Source organism: Lathamus discolor, chromosome 3, assembly GCF_037157495.1.
Source record: "Lathamus discolor isolate bLatDis1 chromosome 3, bLatDis1.hap1, whole genome shotgun sequence".
NCBI lineage: Eukaryota > Metazoa > Chordata > Aves > Psittaciformes > Psittacidae > Lathamus > Lathamus discolor.
This window is the reverse complement of record NC_088886.1, coordinates 89896244-89922007: the sequence shown is the minus strand read 5'-3', so window position 1 is coordinate 89922007 and position 25764 is coordinate 89896244. Positions and strand designations below refer to the sequence as shown.

General features: G+C 39.0%; 1 protein-coding gene across 19 annotated transcripts in view; it reads left to right on the top strand.

Annotated features, from left to right (window-relative positions):
• B3GALT1 (beta-1,3-galactosyltransferase 1) overlaps positions 1 to 25537 on the top strand; it is a 204269-nt gene extending 178732 nt beyond the window's left edge. For 17 of the 19 annotated variants that reach the window (XM_065670498.1, XM_065670490.1, XM_065670501.1 and 14 more), the window contains 3 exons: positions 4834 to 4904; positions 20321 to 20359; positions 20922 to 25537. In XM_065670498.1, the coding sequence (XP_065526570.1) occupies positions 21154 to 22134 (981 nt within the window). In that variant the 5' untranslated portion in view covers positions 4834 to 4904; positions 20321 to 20359; positions 20922 to 21153 and the 3' untranslated portion in view covers positions 22135 to 25537. Of the gene's footprint in view, positions 1 to 4816; positions 4905 to 20320; positions 20360 to 20921 lie in introns of all 19 variants that reach the window. The other 2 variants (XM_065670482.1, XM_065670483.1) reach the window with 2 other exon arrangements.
• Positions 25538 to 25764: the final 227 nt, after the last annotated feature.

Here is a 25764-nt window from a genome sequence, read left to right as displayed (position 1 = left end):
GTTTTTGTATTATACTTTAGTTACTGGACTGCTATTATGTCAACCTGTGGCATTTACATTCCTTCAATTCTCCTGCCGGGAGCAGGGGATGGGGGTTGGGAAGGGGAGGGTGAGCAAGGAGCTGTGTGGTTCTGAGTTACCGGCTGGGCTTAAACCATGACACCACCGCAGACTAGATGTAGTAGTTGACACACAGGAGCTGTACGTGCAGTGGCTGTTGCAGCTCAGTTGTTTAGGAAAATCTGAGAGTTACTTTATCTTGACTGCTTTAGGCTCATTTCTGTGCTATTTGTAAGGCATAACAGGTAACAGAACACGAAACAGTGGACTTATATGCAAGAGTATTAGAAGTCCATCATCAGGATTTAAAAAAATGTGTTTGGCTTGTCTGCCTTGGTTTTATATTGTTATTTTTCTAATACAAAGTAAATACTCTAAAGGCCTTAATTATTTTCAAAATAATGGCACTTTTGTTAAAATGCTTGAGAGCATGAAAACCTTGATTTGGATACAGCCCATTTCCTTAATGCCATTTGTTGTTACATTTAGCTCCTACAGTTGCTGACAAAAGAATGCAGCATATTACTCCTAAAAATAAGCATTATAGAAAAGGTGGACATGGACAAGGCTTAGGGTAGTGACAGGGTAGAGGTGATAATGAAAATTTTAAAAGTAACAACAGAAATGAATGCACGGTCATTTGTGATCTGAAAAGTGTGGGTCCTCTTTGAGTTAGCCACTGCTTCCTTCAGTATTTACTAGATACGATACAGTATACAGGGAGTGTAAAATTCCCATCTTGGTATTTAAAATCCCAGAAGCATGACTGGCTCTTTAAATGTTATCACATGTCAAAATTGGAAAAGCCAGATGTTACACTTACAAAGCCAATGTAAGTCTTTCTAAAATCCAAGAGCTGCCACTGCTAAATCTAGTCTGTCAGCATTGAACAATTAACCAGTTAAGCAGCATAACTTTTAGCAGAGAAATGAAGTATTGTCTGATGTGAGATAAACAGGCATTGCCAGGGCCAATTATAGGCACAGGAGAGAGAAAACCAGTCATCAACAGGACTTTCAAATGACCTTGGTCAATTAGCCTTTCCTCAGAAGACATACTGGGTTTCTCATGTTTGGAGTCTATGGCCATGCAGTTGCTGCTGATCAGACACTGCTATACACCCCTGGTAGGAAGCTGCAGATGCTCAGTAGTTAACTAGCCTTCCATGAGGCATCACAGGGGTCAGAAGAGAGCTCTGTTTCTTAGAACTATATCTAACATAACAATCTATACTCTATTCAAAATACTTGAGGAAAAAAAAACCAAATAACAGGCCTGAAAACATACTAGAAACATACTATGGAGTAATTTCAGAACTATTCGATACTATTTTGGGTGCCCTTCAATAAAAGACTAAGCAACAAAAAGCTTACAAACATCACAAGACCTATCCCAGTAGAGAAGAAACAGAGATGGCAGCAACAAGAAGCAGCTTGAGACTCGTTTATAAATTTAAATGTCAAAACTGTAACTGGAAACTATATTCATATGTGCACGTGATCTCGGAGCAGACAGAATTATGGGCAGCAGAAAGGAAGAATCTCTCCTCAAGTAACCTCTGACAACACTGATTGTGTAAATGCCATAGTCTGTAGGGAGCCACTGTAAAGAGCCACAGTCTTGCCAAAACCACTTTTCTCAGCCACTGAAAAGCACTGCACTCCAAGCTGCGTGCAAGTTGTGGGTCCTCCTAGCTGACTTAAGCTATAGATAGGTGGGCTAGGTTTGCTCCGGGAAGGTGTTGTCTTATGCACTGGGATACAAACAACTGTATTGTTCAGGCAAACCCTCAGGCAAAATCTTTCCTAGAACATTCAGTACAAGATACATCTGTTCAGGGCAAAAGAAGATAACTCCAGATAACATTATCAGGCATCCACTGTAAATCAAAGAACTCCTCCCAGATGTCATGCCTATAATTAAATGCTCCATTTAGATAGGAGGCAGAGCATCAAAATGAGCTGCATTTTCAGTTTTAGCTGGCTTAGAGTACTTCTGCAATCACCTTGTTCTTGCTCATCAAGTCTTTAAATTGCTTAATATCCAGTGGACATCAAGAAAAAGTTTCCATCAAGCAGGAGAGCGGAAAATGTATTATTAGGCTGCATACAATCACAATTAATATAAACACCTCCTGAGCAACTCTTCTACCACTCATTGCCCTTGAAAGCTCAGGATTGTCTCAGACCATGAAAAAACACTGAGAAAGTTTAACTTATGTGTATATATGCCTTACCACTTCTGAAAGTGAGACACAGAACTGGAATATTCTATATTTTGAAGCATACCAAAATATGAAGCTGTGTTCACATTCATGCTACCCTGAACATGTACTAGTTAAAATCCTTATTGACTTCTGAAATGTTAGAACAATTATTGTGCTACAGCTGCTTCAATCATTATTTAAATACCTTATCCACTATTGAGATCAGGCACATTGCCATTCATAGGGAGCTTTAAAGATGCCAATCTGTAACAGTTTTACGTGACCAGTTGGGAAATAATGGACAAGCTACAGTAAGAAAAAACAGGGAAGAAAGAACCTGGCATACTGCGTTCAGCTTTGGGCTTCCAACACAAGAAGGAGGTGGCCTAGGAAAGGGCCACAAAGATGATCAGAGGGCTGGAGCACCTCTCCAGGTGAAGACAGGCTGGGAGAGTTGGGTTTGTTCAGCCTGGAGAAGAGAAAGCTCTGGGGGAGACCTTATTGCAGCCTTTACATACCTTAGGGAGGCCTAGAAGAAAGAGAAGGACTTTTTACAAAGGCATGTAATGATAGGACAAAGGGGAATGGCTTCAAGTTGGAAGAGGGTAGATTTGAATAAAAGGAAGTTCTTCATTAAAGGGTGGTGAGACATTGGGAACAGGTTGCCCAGAAAAGTTGTGGATGCCTGTCCTTGGAAGTGTTCAAGGCCCGGTTGGATGGGACCTTGAACAACCTGCTGTAGTAGAAGGTGTCCCTGCCCATGGCTGGGGGTTGAAACTGGATGAGCTTTAAGGTCCCTTCCAAGCCAAACCATTCTATGATTCTATGAATTGCAATGACACACCTGAAGCAAATAGTGCCATTTATGTTGTTCTCCAATATTTTTAGTCAGACAAACAGACAGACTTGTTCTGTAAAGCAGATGCAAGCTGAAGTGGTCTATTACACAGCAGGTAAAAGGCATAGTTTATTCTAGAATAAGAATTGTTCAAGTCCAATTAGAAAAGTTATATTGCTGGAGATAATGACCGAAAGAAACTGTTTTCTGTAAACACTCTGTTTGGTTAAGTCTGTAGAAGCATCTGATCACACAGCAGCAGTTTTAAATAGAAACTTAAGTGATTCTTGTCTTCTCCAGAATAGTTTTGATGAAAATCTTTTCATCTACATGAACTGAGCTTGAAATTAGTGTTAGACTAACACTATGCATGCAAATCATTCTGAAATCTTCACTAAATCTGTAATATCTGTAAATCACTTTAGCTCTATCCTTTATGATCATAATTTCAGAGAAAGTACCAAGTACCTAAAAGCAATTCTCAGATGCACTATGTCAAACTATTCTGTTTACGAGAAGTTCAAAATAGATTTTACAGTGGTTTACAATTTTGCCAGCTGACAATACTGAGAAACGGGGACCTGTGTGCTACCTCTCCAGTTTGCTAATAGCTACAAAATCCAGTATGAGCTTTCTGTGGACTCTCCTGGATTTTTGGTAGAAAATTACAAAACTAGGTTCCCAGGCCTTAACGCAGATCTGCAGGGATGTCAACATGAGAGGTAAAGCTGCTAGGCACCAACTCTAAAGCAGAGCTCCCCACACAAGGGTTTTGTGCTCGCCACCACTGCGGGGAGGTGCTCTCAAGCCAGCCTCTAAAGCATCCCAGGTCTCCAGCTTCCATCTTTTCCAGGCTGAATGAGTATTGAGTGGGTGAGAATACCATATGTAAAGTATGGTTTTAGCACTGAAAAAAATCCTTTACTGTAGTGTTGTAGCACCAAGATTCACCACTTCTCTCATAAAGGAGTTATCCTGCTTTGTAGCTTATCGGATGAGAGGAGATAAGCAAGCACTGCAAACAGGAACAAGATAGTGCCAAGCATTCACAGCTGTTATTAAGTTAAATTGTATTAACAGCGCTGAATTTTGTATAAACCTTGCAACAAAGGGATAGTAGCTGTACTAATCAGAAGTATTTTTCCTAGGTAGGAAGAAAGGATTAAAATAACACTCTACAGCAAGCTGTTACAGTCTTGTGGTCCTGACAGAGTTGTAGTAAAACAAAAAGTCATAGTCCTTAAAAAAAATTGCTTTCATTCTCTGGCATTTAATCTAAAATGTCGGTAGTAAAGCTATAGCAAAAAGAGTTTAATAGACTATGCAGGCACTAAAGATCAACTGCCAAATGGAGAAGAAAGGCAGAATTGAAATGCCCTGCTATATTCTTTTTCTGCATGTATCAGGTAAAGTTACAGCTAAACAAGGTCTAAAAATACTGCAAAAGTAACTTCGCTTTTCTCAGCAGGCTTTCAGAGACTTAAAGGAGATAAACCAGCAGAGATGATTTAATTGTTTTGCTACCTATTTTTCAGACTGTTTTCTTATGAGGACTGTAAAATGCATAACCTATCCTACAGAAGACTGCCCGTTCTCTCTGAAGGGCAGTTTTTAAACAGCAGATGCCTAGAGGCACTGTTATTTGATAGGAACCTAATTTATGGATAGCATTCGAGGCTACAGATGTCAGCTGTATAAAGACAACTCTGCAGCCTCTCTCTCCCCCCAGAACTTGAGATGTTGGAGCATGCTGAAATTTAAGACCCTCTTCGGTGTCTCTAGAGGTGTACAGAGAGAAAGGTAGGTGCCTTAGAATATGTAATCTTGTGCTGAAATCTCTAGCTTTGTGATACAAAGAAAACTTTTTTGTCTTCCATTTTATTTTATCTACAGGTGTCGCTGACAAATGACCTACCCCTCAATTCAATCTATCTACCTTAAGAAACTTGCAGTTCCGTTCTTGTCACTGCTGGTTTCATCATTCCTCAAATTAAAAGATGATAACGCCTAAACTTTTAGTTACTTGACCAAGGCAACTCAGAAACCATTTTTCACGTCTGATACTGTCTGATAGCTTTTCTTCCATAGAGCCAGATATAGCTATAATTTACAGTTTCCTGCCAGCCAGCATAATAATCTGGTATTGCTTGAGGCAGGAAATCCTTTTGGTGGTCCTAACAGAGTGTATAGGCTACCTAAAGAATGTTTGTAGATTTTGGCTGTTGTCATATCACTAAGATGCTGAAAATCTCATCTACACTCCTTCCAGACAGCCTAAGTTAGCAGCTCTACTCTTATCTAGTTTGTCAGACCACTCTTGAAAACAGTTCTTGATTTTTTGAGGATTTTTGCTGAGTTTTATAGCTCATGGCAAAACAATCTTCTTACATGTGTTTTTTATACAGGCTGTCACTCTGACGTACTTAAAAAATATTATGTAAGGCTGAATATCCTGCTCTCTTCTGCTACATGGCAAAGCTTACTTGCAGTATTTATTAAAAAGGCAGTGTATCAACATATTAAGATTATTTTTATTATCATAAATGTCAGTGCACTAGCTTTAAGTCACCACCACTTTGACTATTTGGGATTGCTCTAAGACTGAATGAATATAGTCCCTGTAACAAAAAGTGTTTATCACAAATAAAGACGTTAAAGCTGAAAGATGACAGAGATGATTGACTTTCCTCAAGTATTTTTGTCTCTAAAACTCTCTATAGAATACAGTGACTAAACTGCATGCACATGCCACTCTCAGGGGTAGTTTTCTTACTAGATATGTTTAATCACTCTCAAACACCCAGGAACCAGAAGGTGGATCATTCTGCCGTCTTACGAAAGTGCAATTCATATCAGGTTTATTTTGGAGATGAGTGTCAACAGGAAGAAGACTCAAATATCAGTCTGGTGAAAAACTAAACGCTCTTTGGTTGGAAAACTGTTCTCATTTTTATCTCTATTTATAACTTCATTTAGATGCAAGATGTTATTTTTTTAAAGTTTCCTGGGAAATCCCAAACTCAAAGTGTGTTTCAAAAGCTAATGAATGACTTAATCACAACCATGGAAGAAAATCAGTTGTGACAGCAAATACTTCTTGGTTTTACTTTAGATGTAATATGGAGAAAAATCACAGGCAAACCCAAAGCATTATTATTTTTAGCTGACCTGAGGGATTCAGCAACTTAGACTTGAGGTACAGAAGAAAATATGAGCTGCATATTGCTCTTTCCATCCTAACGATGGACACATTAACCAATATTTGCAGTGAAAACAAAATTCATCACTCTCAAAACATTTGGATGAAACCTGTTAATAGGATTGGCCTGATGACAGAGGCTTGACCCTACACGCAAGAAGTGTAGGAACCTGATGAGTAAGTGATTGATATGCTACCTTCAAAACTGTGGCTTGGGATTGCACTTTGCCACAATATTATACAACCCCTGGCAAGCAATGAGCAGTCTAACTCTCATTACACCATCTGGAGGAAAAAATAACAGCAAAAAAAACCCCTGACACATACTCTGTTTCGGCAAAGGCATGTGTGGGAGAATAGCCTACCTAAGCCAAGAGCTGTCTTCAGATTCTGAAAAGAATCTGGCTGATTCAGAGGCTTGTGACAGCCCCTTACTATGTTTTCATTTTACATCAAAATCAGAAAATCACATCAATCTTTCAAATAGCAGCACATTCTCAAACACTATTCATGCCCTTTAAAGCTGCTATATACATGAACAAGTTTCCTGTTAAAATCCAATTAGGTTTCCAGTTTAAGTTCAAAGTGATCTCAGGAGAGTCAAAGGATGCAAAGAATCATTAGGTACTGTGAAAACAAATTAAAAAAAAAAATGAAAAAAGGGAGAGTAATTTTTTCAGTACTCAAAAAATGCTTGAATTGATTTCCAAAATATTTCAGTCATCACTGAAATGTAAACCTAAATATTTAATAGGCAGGCAAAGGCTTTTTGGTTTATTACTTGTTTGCAACTGATACAAGAGGAAGAAAGGAGCTATGTGCTTGGTCTCATTCTTGTATAATGAAACCCTGGGGCTACTACAGTCCCTGGAGGAACAAGGGGAACCCTCAGCTTTCTGATGACCTGGTGACATTTGGGTGGCATGGTTTAGTGTGTGGTGTCCCTGCCCATGGCAGTGGGTTTGGAATTAGATGATCTTAAGGTCCTTTCCAACCCTAATGATTCTACAATTCTACCTAAGGCAGGAGTGTGACCATGAAAACAGGTCTGCCCCATTTAGGCCCATCCTCTGGCTTTAGGCTCATCATACCCCTTTAGCTCTGCCGATCCAGGCTTTTGCACAACCATGAGGCAAATCTGATTGAGGAACTGATCTGACTAAAAGTATTAACAAATCCATGAATATGTTTATGGCAGTGGCAGCTGACACACACATGCTGTAGCTCTAAATTCCCAGGTACAAATGCAAAGCAATGTTTCCCATCTTGATCTCATGTAGTATTTCTCAGCTCCTGAAAACCATCTTCAAAGACAAGGCACAAACAGCTGAGGGGCAAAGCATCCCCCTTTCTCTTCCTTTTGCTCCCACAGCCTGCAGGCAGGGACTGTTAAATCCCCCTAAGCCACTAAGGGGTTTCTGACTGCTGGGAGGACCATGTCCCGGGTGGAGGTGAAGTGCTGCCTCCTGGCAGCCTGGGCTGACCTGAGGACAGGCAGCCTTGGCCCTGCCATGTGCCCAGCACCCCCCTCCACCACTACCCCATCTTCTGCAGGAGGAATGGCTGAGAAGGGGTTGAGAGGGAGAAAAGATGACCAGGAATAAAGCTTAGGAAAAATAAGAATATAATTTTACATAAATCATCCCCAAAACTTGCTCTTTGGAGTTAAATTGATCCAGCCGGTGGACAGGGGGAGTAATTGAAATGGAACTCTTTTACACAGTTTGTGCGTATTTTTCACAGAATGAATTAATGCCTCACTGAAAAGGTGATTTGCAGTTGGCATTTCAGGCAGCCTTACTGCCTGGCTCTGCAATGGGAATTATTCCCATTGTTGTTCACACAAAGGGAAAATAAACTCAACCACTTGGCTTTCTTTTCCCTGAAATATGTGTCTAAGATCACAGCTTAGAAAGGAAAACAAATGGCAGATGGCAACATCTTTGCAAAGTACATGCACTCTGAGCTATACAAATTAATTTTCTCAAAGGAAAAGAGAAAGAGAGAGCTTTTCTTGGAGTAAGAAATAAAACACCAAAGTTCTCTTTAAAAGTACTGGGGCAGTTCCTAGTTATGTTACATATATATACAACCAAAAGAAATTATCAAGAAATTCTCTGCAACTCTTTGCTCTGGGGCATTACTCTTCATTGCATCATTACCAAGAAAGGCTTTTAGAGAATAATTTGAAATGTGCATTTAGATTGCTTGTCTTCCCCTCACCACACAGTATGGGGAGGCTTCGCTCTGCACACCCCAAGCAAGATTGCCTATCATCTTTTTTGTACCTGGCAGAGTTTAGCCAGACACCCCCTGCCTCTCCAGCAGCTCTTCCCTGCTTTGCACAAGAGTGCCAGGAAATCAATTATTTTCTCCCAAGCAGCAGGAAAAAGCATTACTGATGTTTGCATCAACTTTCATGTTTCCTGGCTTTTTCCATTTGAGGAGAGTGAGTCAGAGCACACCTTGTCCCTTGCTAGATGGAAGGTGCCAGAGGAGACACTGCTGTGTCATCTTATGGACTGTACATCAGTGTTCAGTCACACAGCAAAGCAGTTCCTCCCATGGCCCATGCGATCCCACAACAGTTGGCCTGACAGCTGTTTAACAGTGTTTCTTATCATTTTTTCTTTGTCCTGTCTTTGATATCAGAATAGCTGGGAAATAAATGGAACCACAGATTGCAGGGTGCTTTCAAACTCTTTTGTTCAAGAGATGTCTCAGATTAAAACAGTGCTGAAAGGAGACCACCGAAAGCAAGATAAAGTTTAGGATGTTGAGGGAGACTTGCACAGAGTTTAAACACACTCAGGAGGATCCCTGTTGTTTCCACCCACGCTATGAGCCAAACACCTTCTCCAGAGAAGGTCTGAGTTCATGTTACATGTATGGTACTCTCCTCTGATTCTACTCAAAGAGTAAGCACCTCCAAAGTTTGGAAAATGATCAAAAGGGGGGGTTGATCTTATATAAGAAGAAAAAGAATCTCCCAGAAGAATGTCTCTCTGTGAAACCACTCTGTTTAATTCTTACAACCCTGAGGTATGTATCAAGATTTGGACCCTTAACTTGCTTGGCAGATTTTATTACTGTATTACCTGCCTCCTTGGGGTATACAGCTGCTCACTGAACTTGTGCTTATAAAATTCTTGAAGGTTCACAAACAGAAAGCTAAGAGAAGCAATCTATATTTTTTACACTGTATATTCATGTACCCTTTTTCTCCTTAAGGCTTGGCCTTGAATACATGGATAACTAAGGTGCAATTGTATGATTCCCCTTGGGCACAGTGGCAGAACATATTTACTGCTTATTGCTTCCCAAAGTTGGTTTCTATCAGTAGTGCATTATATTCCTAACCAAGCAGGAGCCAACACATCCCAAAGAAAAGTGGGTGATAAAAAGAGAATTTTATCTCTTGAGCTGCATCAGCATCAAGGCAGACAGCCACCCTCAGTGTCAATGATGCTAATGGGACAATGCACCAAAGCAAAGCTAAGAAAGCAGTGATTATTCAACACTGCATGCAAGTCGCTGCATAATCTGGAGTGGCACTATAATCACATGCTTTACCCATGCCACAGTAGAGACTCAGTAAAAGTCAAGCTAGGATGAGGAGAAAGACTGCTTTGCCTGGTTTTCAACTTGGAGTATGCTTCAGGCCATCCTTGACATACCACTACTTTGCCTATGTTTTGAGACATCCTTCAATACAGAGAATGAGTCTACATTTACACCTACATCAACCCACTAGGAAAAACACAATTACAGGTGGAGAAACCAACTGGAGAGTTTCCAATTATTCTGAGAAGTTGCAATTGCAATGGTTACGCTTCCCTAGGCACAAGAGAAAGAAGAGAAAATGTGCTGGTAGCATAACGAGCTCACAGAAGTGGGCACTGTCATGTTTAGGTAAAGACAAACACATGTCTGCACATTAGGAAGAAGTTTGCTTAGCTCTTTTCCTGGTTACCAGTCACTGCAAATACTACTAATTAGGAAGGCTCACAGGCAAAAGATGTAAGAAATCAGAGTTAGTATTCCTGACTGCTCACAGAGTTCTTCAGCATTTGAAATTTATGCTCCCTAGAGAAACCTTTGAAAGTACACATGAAGGACATCTCTAATGACGTAGTCAGCTGAAGCAGGAATTCAGATTTACTCTTTACCAGAAGGCAGTTCATCCTGCAGCTTTATTAGATACCCAAGATTAGCAGCCATATTCTGCCCAGCTGGGAGATAAGAGTTATTAACCAAAAAATTCGCACAAGCTGTTTATCAATACCAGTTTGTGAGAAAACTTCCTCAATTTTTGCCTACCACAACTCTCACAGGGCTCAAGTTAAACTCTGATCTGAGCATAAATGGAAAAGCTGTTAACTGGCTGCTTTCTCCAGAGACAACTGGGTTTCTTTCACTGAGATTAACAGACAATGTTCACAATTTTTATAAAGGGTATAAAGTGGAAACATAAAGAAATATTCTTTGGGGAAAGAGGGTGGACTAAGTGGGTGTAGCTGATAACCCAGAATGGGTTTCCAGTTTAGGTAAGGAGGCAGCAACCCATTTACGAACCCAAACAATATTTTTTCAAACTTGTATCTCAGCTGAGGACACACTTTGCCTCACTTTTGAAATACAGTAGAAGAATGAGGACAAATTTACTCCTGGGGATTCACAAGTATATGTATATTTACCAATTTACTACAACAAGCACTCCTTTATTTGATTCATCAGCTCATTTTTAAATCCTTGCCACGAGAGATACGTTTGAGTGTATGTTCTATGAATGTGTGAGTGTATTGTTGTGCCATGGTCCTTTCAGCCGCAAGCTTCAGAAAACTAAATGCTGACAAATCGTGAGGGGTTGTGCCGTGAAATGCTCCATATGTGCTAGTTGAAAGAGCCTGACACTACCTTGCTCTCAAATGTTAATAGCTCTGCAGAAAATGACCTCTTTGCAGCTGAATTCTTTCTTGTTCAATCCCCAGTGAAAGTAGGTTTTCATTTACCTTCAAACAAAACCCCGTCTACCATCTAGTAATGACTAAGTGAAAAGAAACATGGCCTTATTGTAAAGGCAACTATATATAGCTAGCAACCAGAAGTGCTGGCCCTCAGCTACACTAGGCTGTGCTGAGGTTGGTGGGCCTGTGAGCATATTCACCAGCAGATGATTACACCAGCTCCTTAGCAGGAAAGCATCACTCCATGTATTTAAGACAAACAGACAAGATGGTTAAATGTCATTCCAGCTTCTTTCAATGCAAAGAGGAGGTTAATCCCACTTTTCCATGAGGACTATCCCTTCTCAGCAAAGTAGCTTAGTTGAAAAGCCTAGCCGGTACTGCAGGCACTCAGTGCTGCCGCTGGAGGGGAGGGGGCGCAGCCAGCTGCAGGCAGCCACCACCTGCCTATCTTAGAGCTGCAGGTATTTGTCTCTGCCAGGTCTAAGGCAATGCTATCAGAAAACCATGCCCAGAGAAGTTCTTGTAAACTGGGGAATCTCAATCACAGCTATCCAGCCACCAAAAGGAAAAAAAAGTGTATGTCTATGCCTAAGAAATGCTTTTCACGTATTTGAGAACAAGTTCAGTGGCTGAAGTCTAAGCCATATTTTCCAAGTTGAAGACAGTTGTTTGGTTGGGAGGTTTTGTTATGTTTCAGTTCTGTGAGAGATAGGTGCAATTTTGAAAGTAACAGCTTGCGTTAAATGTATCACAAGTACTACACAAAGGGAATTAGAAACCTGAAGCCTAACTTATAAATAGCTCATGGTGACAAATGCTTCACAACATTAGTTTCACATTAATTACTGCAATGCAAGCACCAAAAAAGCAACCTGCAGGCTCAGGGATGTCTCCAACATGGGGAATATTTCCAGGAAAAAGAAAAAATAAATGCCCATGTATCCATAGTCACAGCATCCAACAATTTCGTTGGAAATCTGATAACATCTTATGCTTTTTCCAAAGCACATAAAGTTGGAGCTATGCTATGTCATGGTCACCTAACATTTACAAAAATTTATAGCCTCAGTGCTGTGGAAGAAATAGGAAAATAACATGAATTCTAGCTGTTTTTCAGCCTTAAAAAAAAAATCTCCATCATTCACCAGTAAAAGATATATAACAATTACAGTAAGTATAGATATCACATAGCTATGCCTGAGATATGGAATAATCCCTCCAGTAACTGTCAATAAGAGCTATGCTCTGAGGTTTAAAAATGTATTTATACATAGCAATAATCAATGTTTCCAGCCTGAAGTGCCCCCGGTTTTAATGAGGTTAGAGGCAAAGTTTCCCAAGCATCATGACTGATACCTTAATGGGCAAGCTGGATTTTAGAACTTTTCCCAGTAAATCCAAAAGTTTCAATTGTTTGTACTTTTCCTCCAATGCCCTGGTAGCATGTGAATTACGAGAAGTAGGTTCATTATCCAGTTCAGTGAGCTAGCATCACCACAGACACTGGAAGTGTGATTTCAGGTGTTCCAGTCTTCAAATAATTGTTACCCCTCCTTTTTGTGACAAAGATTAATTGACTAGCAGTGCTGCTAGGGTAGGCATCTATATAATCAAAGCCACTGTCATTTATTCTTGATGTCATAACCCAGACCACTGTTTCACAGGCATCCCTCTGAATACAAAGGTAATGAAATAGGGAAATTTAAGAAGGGTAAGGCAGGAACAGCAGTATGTTTGATTTCAAACACTATTTCTTGAAGGAAGTTTAACCAACAGACTCCAGTAGTTCCGTAAAATTGTTTCATGAGTAATAAAGATTTTGTTAAAGCAGTTGTAAAGGTTCCCCCCCTCCCCCCGATTTTTCTGTTTGTTTGGGGTTTGTTTTTTTTTTTTTTAAGAACTCAAAGCCTCTTTTTTTTTTTTTTGTCTCATACTTTCATTAGATGCAAAATATTGTAACACGTTTGGAGGCAACATGAGCTAAAGAACCTTGCCGTGAGATTTCACAACAAAGCACAGCACAATAGCTAAAGAAAATAATGGTTGTGTCTATGGCAACCCAAAGTGAAATCTGTTATTTGCATCAGTTTATAACCATGCTGTGATGCAACTTAGGCATTAGTGCTGTAACAGGACGTGATTGATGTAATCACAAATGACCTATCACAACATGAAGTCACAAAGAGTATTTTAAAATTGTTTCTGAAAAACATTAATGGGAAAAAATGCATGGATCTGACACTTGGCAACTCCTGGGTAACTTTAAAGGGAAAAAAAAAAAGAAAAAGGAAAAGATTTCTGCTTAAAATGATTCTGCTTTTTCATTTTACGTGCTTCATCTCCTTTTTCTCCCCTTTAGTTAGAGCAAAGCATATATGCTTAAAACGGCTGCTACAAAAGTCGACAGCAAAATCCCATTAACAGCAGCATGCAGGGGTTCCGGGTAAATCACTTGCAATCAGCAATATAGCAAGACAGAACTGCTGATTGGCACATCCCAAGTTCTGATATTATTTTGAGTTGAGTAAAATCTAGTTATTAACCATTCTAGGTTAATATCTGACCAAGCATAGCCAGTTTGCTAACACTTTAAAGAGCCATCCATCATAAAGACAGTCCTCAGAGCCTGGTCTGTCATCTCCTTCCACATGGAGTCAGCTGAGTGATACCACTATTGGAGACTTTGGAGAAGGACTACGTTTCACACACTTTGACCAAGAGCCTTGTTTTCAGAAAAATGACCAAAACATTAAGAGGGCTACTGAAAACGTAATGCTGAGAGATGCCAAATGGGATTTAAAAGATAAATAAATAAATAAACAAACAACATTTCAATTTCCCACAAATGCCAGATTTTATGAAACTGTACTTTCTTTTTCTGGCTTGCAAACCAACTGTGAATGCTTTGCTTTTATGAAATACCCAAACCCAGACAGGTGCAGCATTCAGTCTGGACAAGCTTGTCTTGACCTATCACCACTTTGTCCTCCACCACCAGCAGAGGGGGTTCTCCAGAGCCAGTTTTATTCAGAGTCAGCTTTTCCAGGAGGAAAATGCAGATAAAGCAGCCCCCTGTAGCCACATCTGGTGCAGACCAGGCTCTTGGTAACCACGACAGAAGGCAGCTACTCCTCAGTCATACTAAGGCCAGTTGTTATCACCCAGATCCCTGAGGAGTGCTCTGTGCATAAGAAAAAACCTGCCTGAGCTGTGTGTGGCCAACCCAGCAGCTCTGAGGTCTCTGCTCAGAGAAAGCAGGGAAATCTTTTCTGCATAGAAAATACTTCCTTGAGCTGCAAAACTTGGATGCAAATTTATAGCTACAAAGCTCCTCGTGTACAAAACCAAGCCAGAGAGAAAAGCTGCTCAAACCAACGCTGAGATCCCACTTTCATACCTTGCCAGCCAATGAATGGTCTTTCATGCCAAGCTCACATTTCCTAAACAGTAAGTTAGCCCACTCCCCTCAGCCATGGTAAATCTGACATTTGCATTGATCAGATTATTCCTAGATACTTCTTACATTTGTTTGATCTTCTGCAACTGAAAATTGTACTTCTCAGCTTAGTCATGGTGGAAACTTTATTTTCATTGCTTTTTTTCTCATGCTTCAGAATGAATTATTGCAAGTTAAAAAGTAAAGTTTAATTGGTTTATGTAGGGTGACTCAGCACTTGAACAGAAAATCCTGGTTGTATAGAGATATATTAATTGAAAAAATATAAGGTGGAATATACAAAAAAAGTCACTCACATGCCAATTTGCTTTCTTTTCTACACTTGCAGATGTTGAGATTACTTTTAACTCTTAGACTCTGCAGTAGCTCTTTAAAGGCTAAAGAAGTTTCAGAAGCATGGGCACATTTACTGGAAGTTTTGAAACCTGCATTTTCCCTATGTAAGACTCAGAAGCTTTTCATAAAATTCCCTAATGCATAGTTATTCTTAGCTTTCATTCACATTAAGAGCAGGCAACAAATATTGAAAAATAATTTATAAGTCCCAAATTTATTTCCAGAGATCTATTGTTCAATTCAGCGATGAAATACAGCATAAACCATCTGTAAATCAACATTCATGAAAATAGAACTGTTAGTTTGAAAGAATCACTTATTCAAATACTTGCTTTCACATTCAGTTACTGCCTAAGGTAAAGCCCACCATCAGTACTTCTGTGAACAAGGAATGATTCTCTATGCACAAGTGGCATATCTAAAAACACAGCCTGATTTTCAGAAAATATTTGTCCTTGTTGCCTTTGAAGGCAGGCATGGGAATCTGGCCTCTTTTAACATAGGGCAATTGGGATGCCTCAAAGTGGAACTCATATTTCTAAAAAACACAGACCTGAAATGAACACTTGTACTTTTCTACCCTCAACCCAAGACTGTGGCTCCTACATCTGTTACAGTCCCTCTCCACATATATCCTAGAGGGTAAGGTCTTCCTTTGCAGCATTGATTTGGTTTCAGGCCCATTACACCCAGGCACAGCAGAAGTATTCAGAATATTTAAGAAACCTTCAAATGAAATTGCCAGAGAGGAGCTTGCAATCTCCTGTTAAATCACCTCTGCCATCTGTCCAGAATTTCCTCAAGAAATTACTAGGAAAACATACAGCCAAGAACATAACAGCATCCACACATTTCTTTGTAGATGTGTTCTTAATGTTCAGGATAATTTTCTTCTCAACAAGATTCAGTAATAATCACAGACTTTTCCTTTGGTAATTTAAGGACTTCATAAACATGGAAGACATTCCAGTGTCTTGGTCTGTATACAGATGAAAGCCATGATCATACAAAACTCACACAGAAACCTCTCTTTGGGGAAAATGAGAAGAGTTTGCCACATTGAGTAAAAAATTTAGCAGCTTCATTCCCTCTTTTATTCAGGAAAAGGAATAGGTACATTTGGCAGGGATACACAGCGTTAATTTGACTCAGTTGGGCTCTGCCTAACAGGCTCCTGGGTGTCAAGGTAAGTTGCTGCAGCCTCCCTTGGTTTCTCATAAAGGGTCATCCTCAGGGCTCAGCATCCTGACTGCCTCCACTCAGCACCCACAATATGCCTCAGGAGTAGGCAGCAACATGGTATGGGTTACAACTGTGGTCAGGCTTCAATAGCTGTGGTTTCTATCACGTGAGTCCACCATGATCTAATTACATTAATGCAACTGCACTTAGATAGGATGGGCTTTCTTGAAAGAGAAATATCAACAACATTTCAGCAGAGACAGCAGTGTTCCAAAATATTGGCAAAATACTGCAGTTGGCGAGTAACGGTTGCTGAACTCATTTGACGTCTGCCTTAAAATTGCCCGTGAACAGTTAGCAAGATTCTGAAATGTGCTCATTATCTGGAGGATTATTCTTGATGTGCAGTCAGCTTGTAAAAAGTTTGCTGCAAATAGAGTCTCCATCAGGTTAATTACTCACAGAAGTTACACAGTGCTGCTTTCTGTACTCCAACAGTGTGGCTTCTCTGGCTCACACAGCACAAGCTGTGAATAGTACAATTAACTGCATGACTTTGATGCACAGTATGGAAGCATGATGCTAAACATTTGCTTTTTACAATTGTCTACTCTAGCAAAGTTTAAGCCTTTTATTACTTATAGTATGACAGCCAGGTTGGGAAAGAGACAGATTGAATTAAAACATTTTTTAAAACAAGGATCCAAGAGCTTAACATTGCTGATGCCCTGATAAAAAGCTTTCTTTCAACCCAGAGAACAAAAGAAAGGAGGTGACACTTTCTTTTGCCTGTGCCAATATCCCCAAACATGATGCACCCAATCCCAACTGACAAAAGACAAAGCTGATAAAAGCTTTCTGCTCTCCCTGTGACAACCCGTATCCAGCTGCTAGAGGATCTTCAAATTTCAACACCAAATTCAAGACTATCATGGCAAAACTACAAAATATATTGAATCCAGTATCAGGGACTAGAAATGCAGTGTATTAGTGAATTTGCTACCCATTTTAATGTTTAAGGCAGCTTTAGACATATATACTATTGAGTAGGTTAAAAATGTTCTGAAGAACTTCTGAGCAAACTGCTAAAGGAGCCACAATAACATGTGGACATTGAAGTACTTCCAGTTGTTATTTAGATGAAAGTAGTGGCCTTAGTTCATAGACTTTATTCCTCTTCTCCAAGTGAGTAACTAACAAAAAAGTTTTAACACACTGATCCAAGCACATTAATTTTTACACTCTGATTTCATTCTTTGTAATTCACATCCTTGATATACAAGTCCCACATAGTACATGGCTGCAGTATTTAATTTCAGGTCACAACACATGACAAGGAAAAGGTTTGCAGTCACAGACTTCATACTATGAATAATTTTGCTACCATCAACACAGCAGTAATTCCAGGAAAGCCCAAGTTAGGCACTTGTCTAGGTCTTTGATGAATTAGCATAATCTTTAATAACAGAATTTGGCAACCTCTTAAATTCTTGACTGCTAAATCACCACAAAATAGGTATTTTACTGCTTAGTTCATGTTTTCCTGCCTAATCGATCTATTTTCATGCTTGTGCAAGCTAAACTATTGGAAATTCTATGCAGGAACAATGAGTGTTGCCAGAAATAATTTGTAGGAGCATTTGCCCAATGGCCAAAAAACAACCCCAAAACCACCTTTCATATCTACTTATCTAACCCCCTCTGGGAACCTACAAAGAGAGAGAGATTAGCCCTGAAGGTGCCAATAATCTCGGCTAAACCAGCAGAGCAAAACTGCTCAGCAAATTCTGTTATGTTTGCACTATTTGCCAATTTTGTTTGTGCTATTTTCTTCCAAATGTGTTGCCCATATATAGAAAAAGATTCAGTAAAGCAGGAAGGTGAACTTTAATCTTCACATCTTAACCTCACAGCCAAGTAGGAATAGCTGAGAGACCCATCACAGGAAAGCAGAAAGCCATCTTCTTGTTTTTCACCTCAATCTTCCTGAAAAATAATTAAATCTGAAACTTCATTCATCAGGAAAATTACAGCTAGTTCCCTCTTTACCACTTCACCTGCACTCCAAAATTACCACAGAAAAAGATAAACTTGTTTCAAGAGATAGCAATCCAAGGGTCAATATAAGAAATATTCATCTTGTACAGTTACCTGTAGATTTCATAACTGAGAAAAAGAATTCTCTACAATAGCTTGGAATCTTTCTTCAAAATAGTCTAAGAGTTTTGTGGCCTCTAACCCTTTCAGTGTACACAAGATTGGACATCGCAGCCAATTATTGCTGTACACAGACATTGCCGGACTGAAAAGTTGTTTTCTGTAATTTTGTGGTTTGTAAGAAGCACTGGTTACAATTTTCTTCTCACTCAGCTATTTGTTCAGTATTGATGGTAACTAATGCACATGCCTTTATTAAAGAAATGATGCATAAGAAACATGATTAAAGAATGCAATATAGCTTCCTAAAATAATTCATATGCAGAATATTAGAGGTATTTGTGAACCTTAATGCTGGAGTCCCTTAAATACAGTGACCCATGTAGCCCTCACTCTATATCTCTGATCCACTTCTGTATTTCTTTCTTGACACAGTCTTCTAGACCTTATACTTCTATGGTTTTGATACATTATGGCATTCCACGTTTACTCTTTTTCCCACTGGGGTTTCTGGTGGAGGCAGTTATCAGAGATTCACAAATAAGCCAGAAAGAAAACCAACCTACCAGATAAGGGAAGTGTTTTGCCTTTCTCACAACTGTGTCTCAGTGACCCCAGTGGGTTTATACAGCAGGACAGATCTTCTCTTCAGACATTACAGTAGGCATTTGTGTATATATTTATCACAACTGTATTTATTTAGAAGGATGTATGTGCCAAGATCACTGTATTTTGCAGCCCTATGGGGCAATTAAAGGCTTCACTTAAATATACTGCTACTACCTGGTGGGAGTGGATCAGAAACCCCAAGTCTTGTGACAAATAGTGAAGGACATCATATTCAACCTCTACCTCATTAAACTGCCTCAGTATTAGGGAAAAACTGATTCAAATTGACGAAGCTCTGTAACAGGCCACAAATTCGCATTATCCTATTTCATGGAAGGAGAGAGGGGTATGTAGGTTCTGGTCATTAAATAATTAAAAGCGTGCATAATGAAGACTAGCAGGACAGTACACCTATAAATCTGTAAGAAGAATATAGTCTGCACATATTAAGCAAACATTCAGATTGTTTCTGTGCTGTTTTCACATCTCAGTGTGGATAACAGCACTGTAACTCTGATAATCAGCCTACATAAAGAAGACCTCTGTCTACACAAACCCTAGGTCACCTGGCAGCAGACCCTGCCACAGGGCCACCCTTTCACTCAGTTTTGGAGAAAGGAAGAAGAGATCATACATACCCAACACAGGGGAGTGACAGGCTCCTTAAAGAGGCATTTTGAAGTAATCCAAGCAATGTGTTGAAGCAGTGTGGAAACAGAAAAGACATTCCTAAGACAGGTCTTCTCCTTTTCAGCTGAATCCATATATATTTTGTTCTGTCCAAAGTAAATACTAAGTATTTCAAAGACGAACGAGTAAAGCTCATCTGTTGCATGCGTCTACTGTCCTTTAGCACTGAAACAATGCAATAGCAAAACCAAGGCATGCGGAGCCTACAGGCACCCTCCAGCTACTGGTGTGCCTTGGAGGAGTCAGCACTGATCCAGCAGGCTTAATACAGCTTGTCTCATTTCCATGAAACAATGATAAACAGAAATGGTTCCCAGGAAACGTGGTAAGAGCAAAGGAAGCTTCAAGGCTGGCATATTCCCCAGGTCCAGGGAAGCCTCAAAGCTCCTTAGTGCTGGAGGCAAGGCTGGTGCAGCAGCAGGGATGCAAGAACCCCAGCTGAGTAGACAAGTGCTCTGCATGCTGGCCAGTGAAATGATACTGTTAATAGGCTGCCATCATGATTTGTCTTACGTGGTATACCAATGATGTTTGCTCATGAAATGTAAAGACTGATTTTGGGGGAGAGAAGAAGCAAGCCGTCACGAATAACTGAAATGCATTCATTTATTTCTAGACTTTTATGAAGTCTGCTCCGGCCCTGATCTTTACATGGGTAAGACAACATACATTATCTCTCTCTCTCCTGCATCTTTACCAAGTTCAGTTCTTTACCAAGCACACCAAACTGTGCTCTTGTTAGCAGGACTGACATTAACAACATTTAGACCAAATGAAGTTTGTAGGCATCCATATGTACGACTAATGCTATTAATCCTAAAGTACATGATTTTTCATTTTTTAAATAATTTTTAAGTGTTCCATGGCATATTTTGAAAGATTGTCACAAAAAAATGCTAGCAAGCAAGAAAATGCTAGGAACTAGAAAGTTATTTCGTGTACTTTTAAAATTACCTAAACAGCCAACATACCATGCATGCTAAACTTCTTTTATAATCTATGAGAAATTATCAATCGTAAAAGCATGACTTCATGTTGTACTTCTGTATTCTAGTTGCACTATCTTGCACTGTGGTACCTCATGAGATTAAAAATAGGATATCCGAGAAGTGCATTAAGACATTTAGCTTATTAATGTCCAATTATATTCAAACTCATTTTTCTTGCCATTGGCTTTTATGATTTAGCAGTGGAAAATTTTTCTTCATATTTTTCAGAAATAACAGAAAATTCCAAGAAATGGAAGCCGCTGCTAGTAAAAGAAGAAAAGCTGAGTATCACCACAGTTAATAGCTCCTATTTGAGATCCATGAATGATTACAGAGTTACTTTCCTATGTCGAACTTTCAAGTTTCATTAATAATATGCTGCCTTCCTGGGACATAGGTGCACTCCTGGTACGAAGGCTATTTATTCATTGCATGGAGGAATAGAGGAGCTAGAGGAACAATGGCTTCAAAGGTCTCATGCTTATACGTCTTGACAGTAGTTTGTTGGGCAAGTGCTCTCTGGTACTTAAGTATAACTCGCCCTACTTCTTCCTACACTGGCCACAGACAGGTCAGTAGCATAACCATAGCCAGAAAAAATGTTTCCTTTGGCAACATAAGAACTCGACCTATAAATCCGCATTCCTTTGAGTTTCTTATCAATGAACCCAACAAATGTGAGAAGAGCATCCCTTTCTTGGTCATTCTTATCAGCACAACTCACAAAGAGTTTGATGCAAGGCAAGCCATTCGAGAAACGTGGGGAGATGAAAACAACTTTAAAGGAATCAAAATTGCCACACTATTTCTTCTTGGAAAAAACACAGATCCAGTGTTAAATCAAATGGTAGAGCAAGAAAGCCAAATTTTTCACGACATTATTGTGGAGGATTTTATTGACTCTTATCATAACCTCACTCTGAAAACATTGATGGGGATGAGGTGGGTAGCAACATTTTGTTCAAAAGCAAAGTACGTTATGAAGACGGACAGTGATATTTTTGTAAATATGGATAATCTTATTTATAAGCTGCTCAAACCTAACACCAAGCCAAGGAGAAGGTACTTCACTGGTTATGTTATAAATGGAGGGCCAATAAGAGATGTTCGCAGTAAGTGGTACATGCCAAGAGATTTGTATCCCGACAGCAATTACCCACCCTTCTGTTCAGGTACAGGCTACATTTTTTCAGCTGATGTAGCAGAACTGATTTACAAAACCTCCCTTCATACCAGACTTCTTCACCTTGAAGATGTGTACGTGGGACTCTGTCTTCGGAAGCTGGGCATTCACCCTTTCCAAAACAGTGGCTTCAATCACTGGAAAATGGCCTACAGCTTGTGCAGGTACCGCAGGGTGATCACAGTGCACCAGATAACACCAGAAGAAATGCACAGAATTTGGAATGACATGTCCAGCAAGAAACATCTTAGATGCTAAGATTTTTACAGATGTAAATACTTTTTTTTTTTTTTTTTAAGAAATTTTGGTTTAGTCTGGTTATTTTTTGACAAAGTGGTCTGCTGATTTACAGGTTAAACTGTGGGATACTGTGAGAGGATTTTTAATGACTGATTTTTCATTCTCGTTTTGACTACTGGTTTACAGACTTCAGGCTCTTTTCATCAGGACATTACACCAACTGAAAGGATCTAAAGTCAAATCTCAGATTTGGTATATTATCCTCTATCACACATATCAGCTCCTGCATCTGTATGTAAAAGGACAGTAATAAACTGTTACAAGCTGCTTAACAGTTCATGCCCCAGCCTCTGAGATAAGACTCAGACCCTAAGAAGTGAAGACTTACAAACATACTTTCATTCCTCTTTTAACACCCTACACCCATACGTATTTAGAAGTTTATTAATAAACTGAGCAGTATACATTTGCACTGACCTTATACACCTGTACTGACATGTATATTTTATAGTACGATGTATGCAATTCCCAAGCAGCTTACTGATGGTATAATAGCGGAATTTAGACAGGTAAGAACATCAAAGTCTCATAAACATTAGAAAAAAAATCCACACACTGAAGTATATATTTATCGACCAAGTGGTATTCCTTTAAATTATTAGAGAAGATACCCCATTTCTTTCCGCTGCCTAAAGGAACTCTAAAAGATATAATACCATTTTAAAATAAAGTAGAATCTGTAGATGAAATAAGACAGGGGAGATGTATGGAAAACTACCTGAGAAAACATACATGAGAGAAGTATTAATGTCTTTCAACTTTTAATTTCATAGCAAGGCAGTGTTTTTCATTAGTATCAGTGGATCTCTCCATTGTCTTGCATAAGCAATATATATTGAGTGACAAGCATCAATAAGCGGCATATTTCTTCAACACTGGTCAGTGCACTATTTACTGACAAAAAGTAACACAAAAGCAGCTTTTTGAGAGTAAGCTCTGCTTTTTGCTGCATGAATGAGATTCTCCCAGATTTTTAATGGTGTAGAAAAGTAGGATCTCAAGAGATTCCCCAGAGCATACAACAGAAATTAAATGCACAAAATTTTATTCAAGTTTCATAATGTGCTTATGTCTTTTGAATATGAATGTTAATGAAATGTCATGAAAATTATTTCAAGGAAAATTTTTTGGTAAATTCAAGCCACTTCTATTCCACACCTTCTAACAAAGAGTTAAAATATTACATTTCTCAACAAATAACTTTAAGAATTCATAAATAAATTACACTTATACAAAATTCACCAAATATATTACTAGCTGCAGGTTATTCAAACTGTCCACAGCACATACACAAGTCTCATTCGTTTCAGCTGACATTATGTGTAATATATGAAAAACCGTTAAGTCTGTATGTTATTCAGGATGTCTATAAAGTTGTCAGAAATTAACTGAGCAAGAATTTAAAGGAAAACTCTGACTTTGTCATAGGTGTACATAGCTCTTTACAACAGTAAAAAGGGAATGAAGATGCTACCCCAAAAGGTTTGCAGTTTCATGACAAATTGTTAGCCTTATTCATTGATGCAGCACTATCATTTTGAAAGGAACTACTTGTAAGTAAGGTAAACTGTACCTGGCCTTCAAGCCACAAGCAGTTTTTCAAACAAATGTACTTCAGATCTAAAGGTGAAACTACACAACAGACAGCCCAGGAGTTACTGCTAATCAACAGCAGCTTGTGCACCCTTCATAAATGAAGATTAGTAATTTTATATAAAAATATTGACTCTCTTGCAGCATAATTAAGATTTATCCTTCCCTAGTTGACCTAGTCCTTGTTAGAGTTGCTCTTGCTCCCTATAAAACTCAGAACTCTAGCTAAACAAGGTCCTATTAATTGCATAGATGAATATAACACATACACGAATTGGGTGAAGTTCAGCTTTTCTTACCCAAGCCCTAGAATATGCTTGTTTAGAAAGGGAAATGAGGGCAGAATTCATCCCCAGCCATCAGGTAGATCAGACAGCATGGATGCCATCCTACCAGGAGCACACTTTGTAATAACTCCAACCCAAAGGGTGCAATCACTTCTGCTACCCCTCTGCACAGTGCAGTAATTTGGGGTTTCTGAATCCACAACCAAATGGATTTGATGGCCTTACTTCTGCTCATGCTTGTGGCTTTGGAAGACAGCAGGGCTCCCAATCCAGATACCTCAGGGCTTGAGAGGCATGGTAGGCAGCCTTGAATTTCTCCTAGTGCAAGTAGACTGCATTAATGATTGGTAGGTAGCCCTTGAAAACAGTATCTGGAAAAAAAAAAAAAATGTATCCCCTGCCATTTATAAATAGATAGATCTTCAGAAATGTAAATGTTCATCTTGAAATTGATGTACATAGTTCTAAGGCATTTTCCTCTGTACTCAGCTGTATATATGTGTAAAGTCTGCTTGCTATGTAATATTCTGTTATGCATGGAGCTGAGATAGGCATTATACTTGTCCAGTGTTTCAAGAGCCTTAAGCATGTGTGCCCTAACTTTTGAATGTACAAGATTTTTTCTTTTATTCACAAGTGAATTTAAAAAAAACACAACAAAAGCCTAATTTTCTACGTCTGTTAATTTTGTGATACTAGACTTCACTAGCTTGGTACACTGAACAAATTTATTATTTTCTCTTTGCTCAGAAATAGCAATATTGCAACCTAGAAAGGGAGCAATATGTCTGTCTACACATAGGGGAAGCTTGCTACCCTTCCACTCAGTAGTATTTGTGCCACACGGGGTACTGTTAACAAACAAGTGTTTGCATTAGGCTTCCTTTAATCAAAGAAATATTCATGTTACTTAAAGGTCATTTTGTTTCACTGGGCATGGGACAAATGACAAGGTTAAAACATGCTGGCTTCTGGTCACTTCAGAAGTGTGATTATAATCACACTTTGATTCCAGAACGTACATGGACTAAGCACATTGGTTGAAGAAGCTCGGGGGGTAAACTCCTCTCTTTTAGGAGGAGTTTTTCCCAAAAGCATTTTTTTGCTAAAAGCCTCAGAGTATTTAAACAGAAGTCTCAAGGTTCATTTTCCATCTTTCCTAACAATAATGTTAAGTATCAATTTTGATTCTTTATTGGGATTTTTTTCTTTGTCTTTATAATGTAGATGGCAATGGCAATTTGTAAATGAAGAGTGTAATTAACTAGAAAAGCTTGTCAACAGTAACCAAACATTACGTGTAACATTATATATGGCTGTACTTATGTATTTATTTGTCTAAATTGTATATATTGTTTTATCTATAGTGTCTGTAGGAGTGCATTCTTTTAAAGTATTATTTACAGTTTTGTGGGATTGTCAGCAAAGCTGCTAATCAAGATACTATTTTTTTGTATCAATGTCAAATAAAAAAAAAAATTAAGAACAAAAATTAAAAACTGAAGGTGTCCTGTAAGTTCTCTTCCTCGCTTCTTTCTAGAAGTGCAAAGGGTATTATCTAAAAACACAATACCAGGGAATAAGCTCAGTTTTCATAAGGGAGAATATGGTGCTGCAAAAGCAGATGTGTAAAAAACAGTTGGAAAAAAATGCAGCAACCTTACAAATCATAGAGAGATGCTTTAAAACAACTAAGAGTTTTGCATAC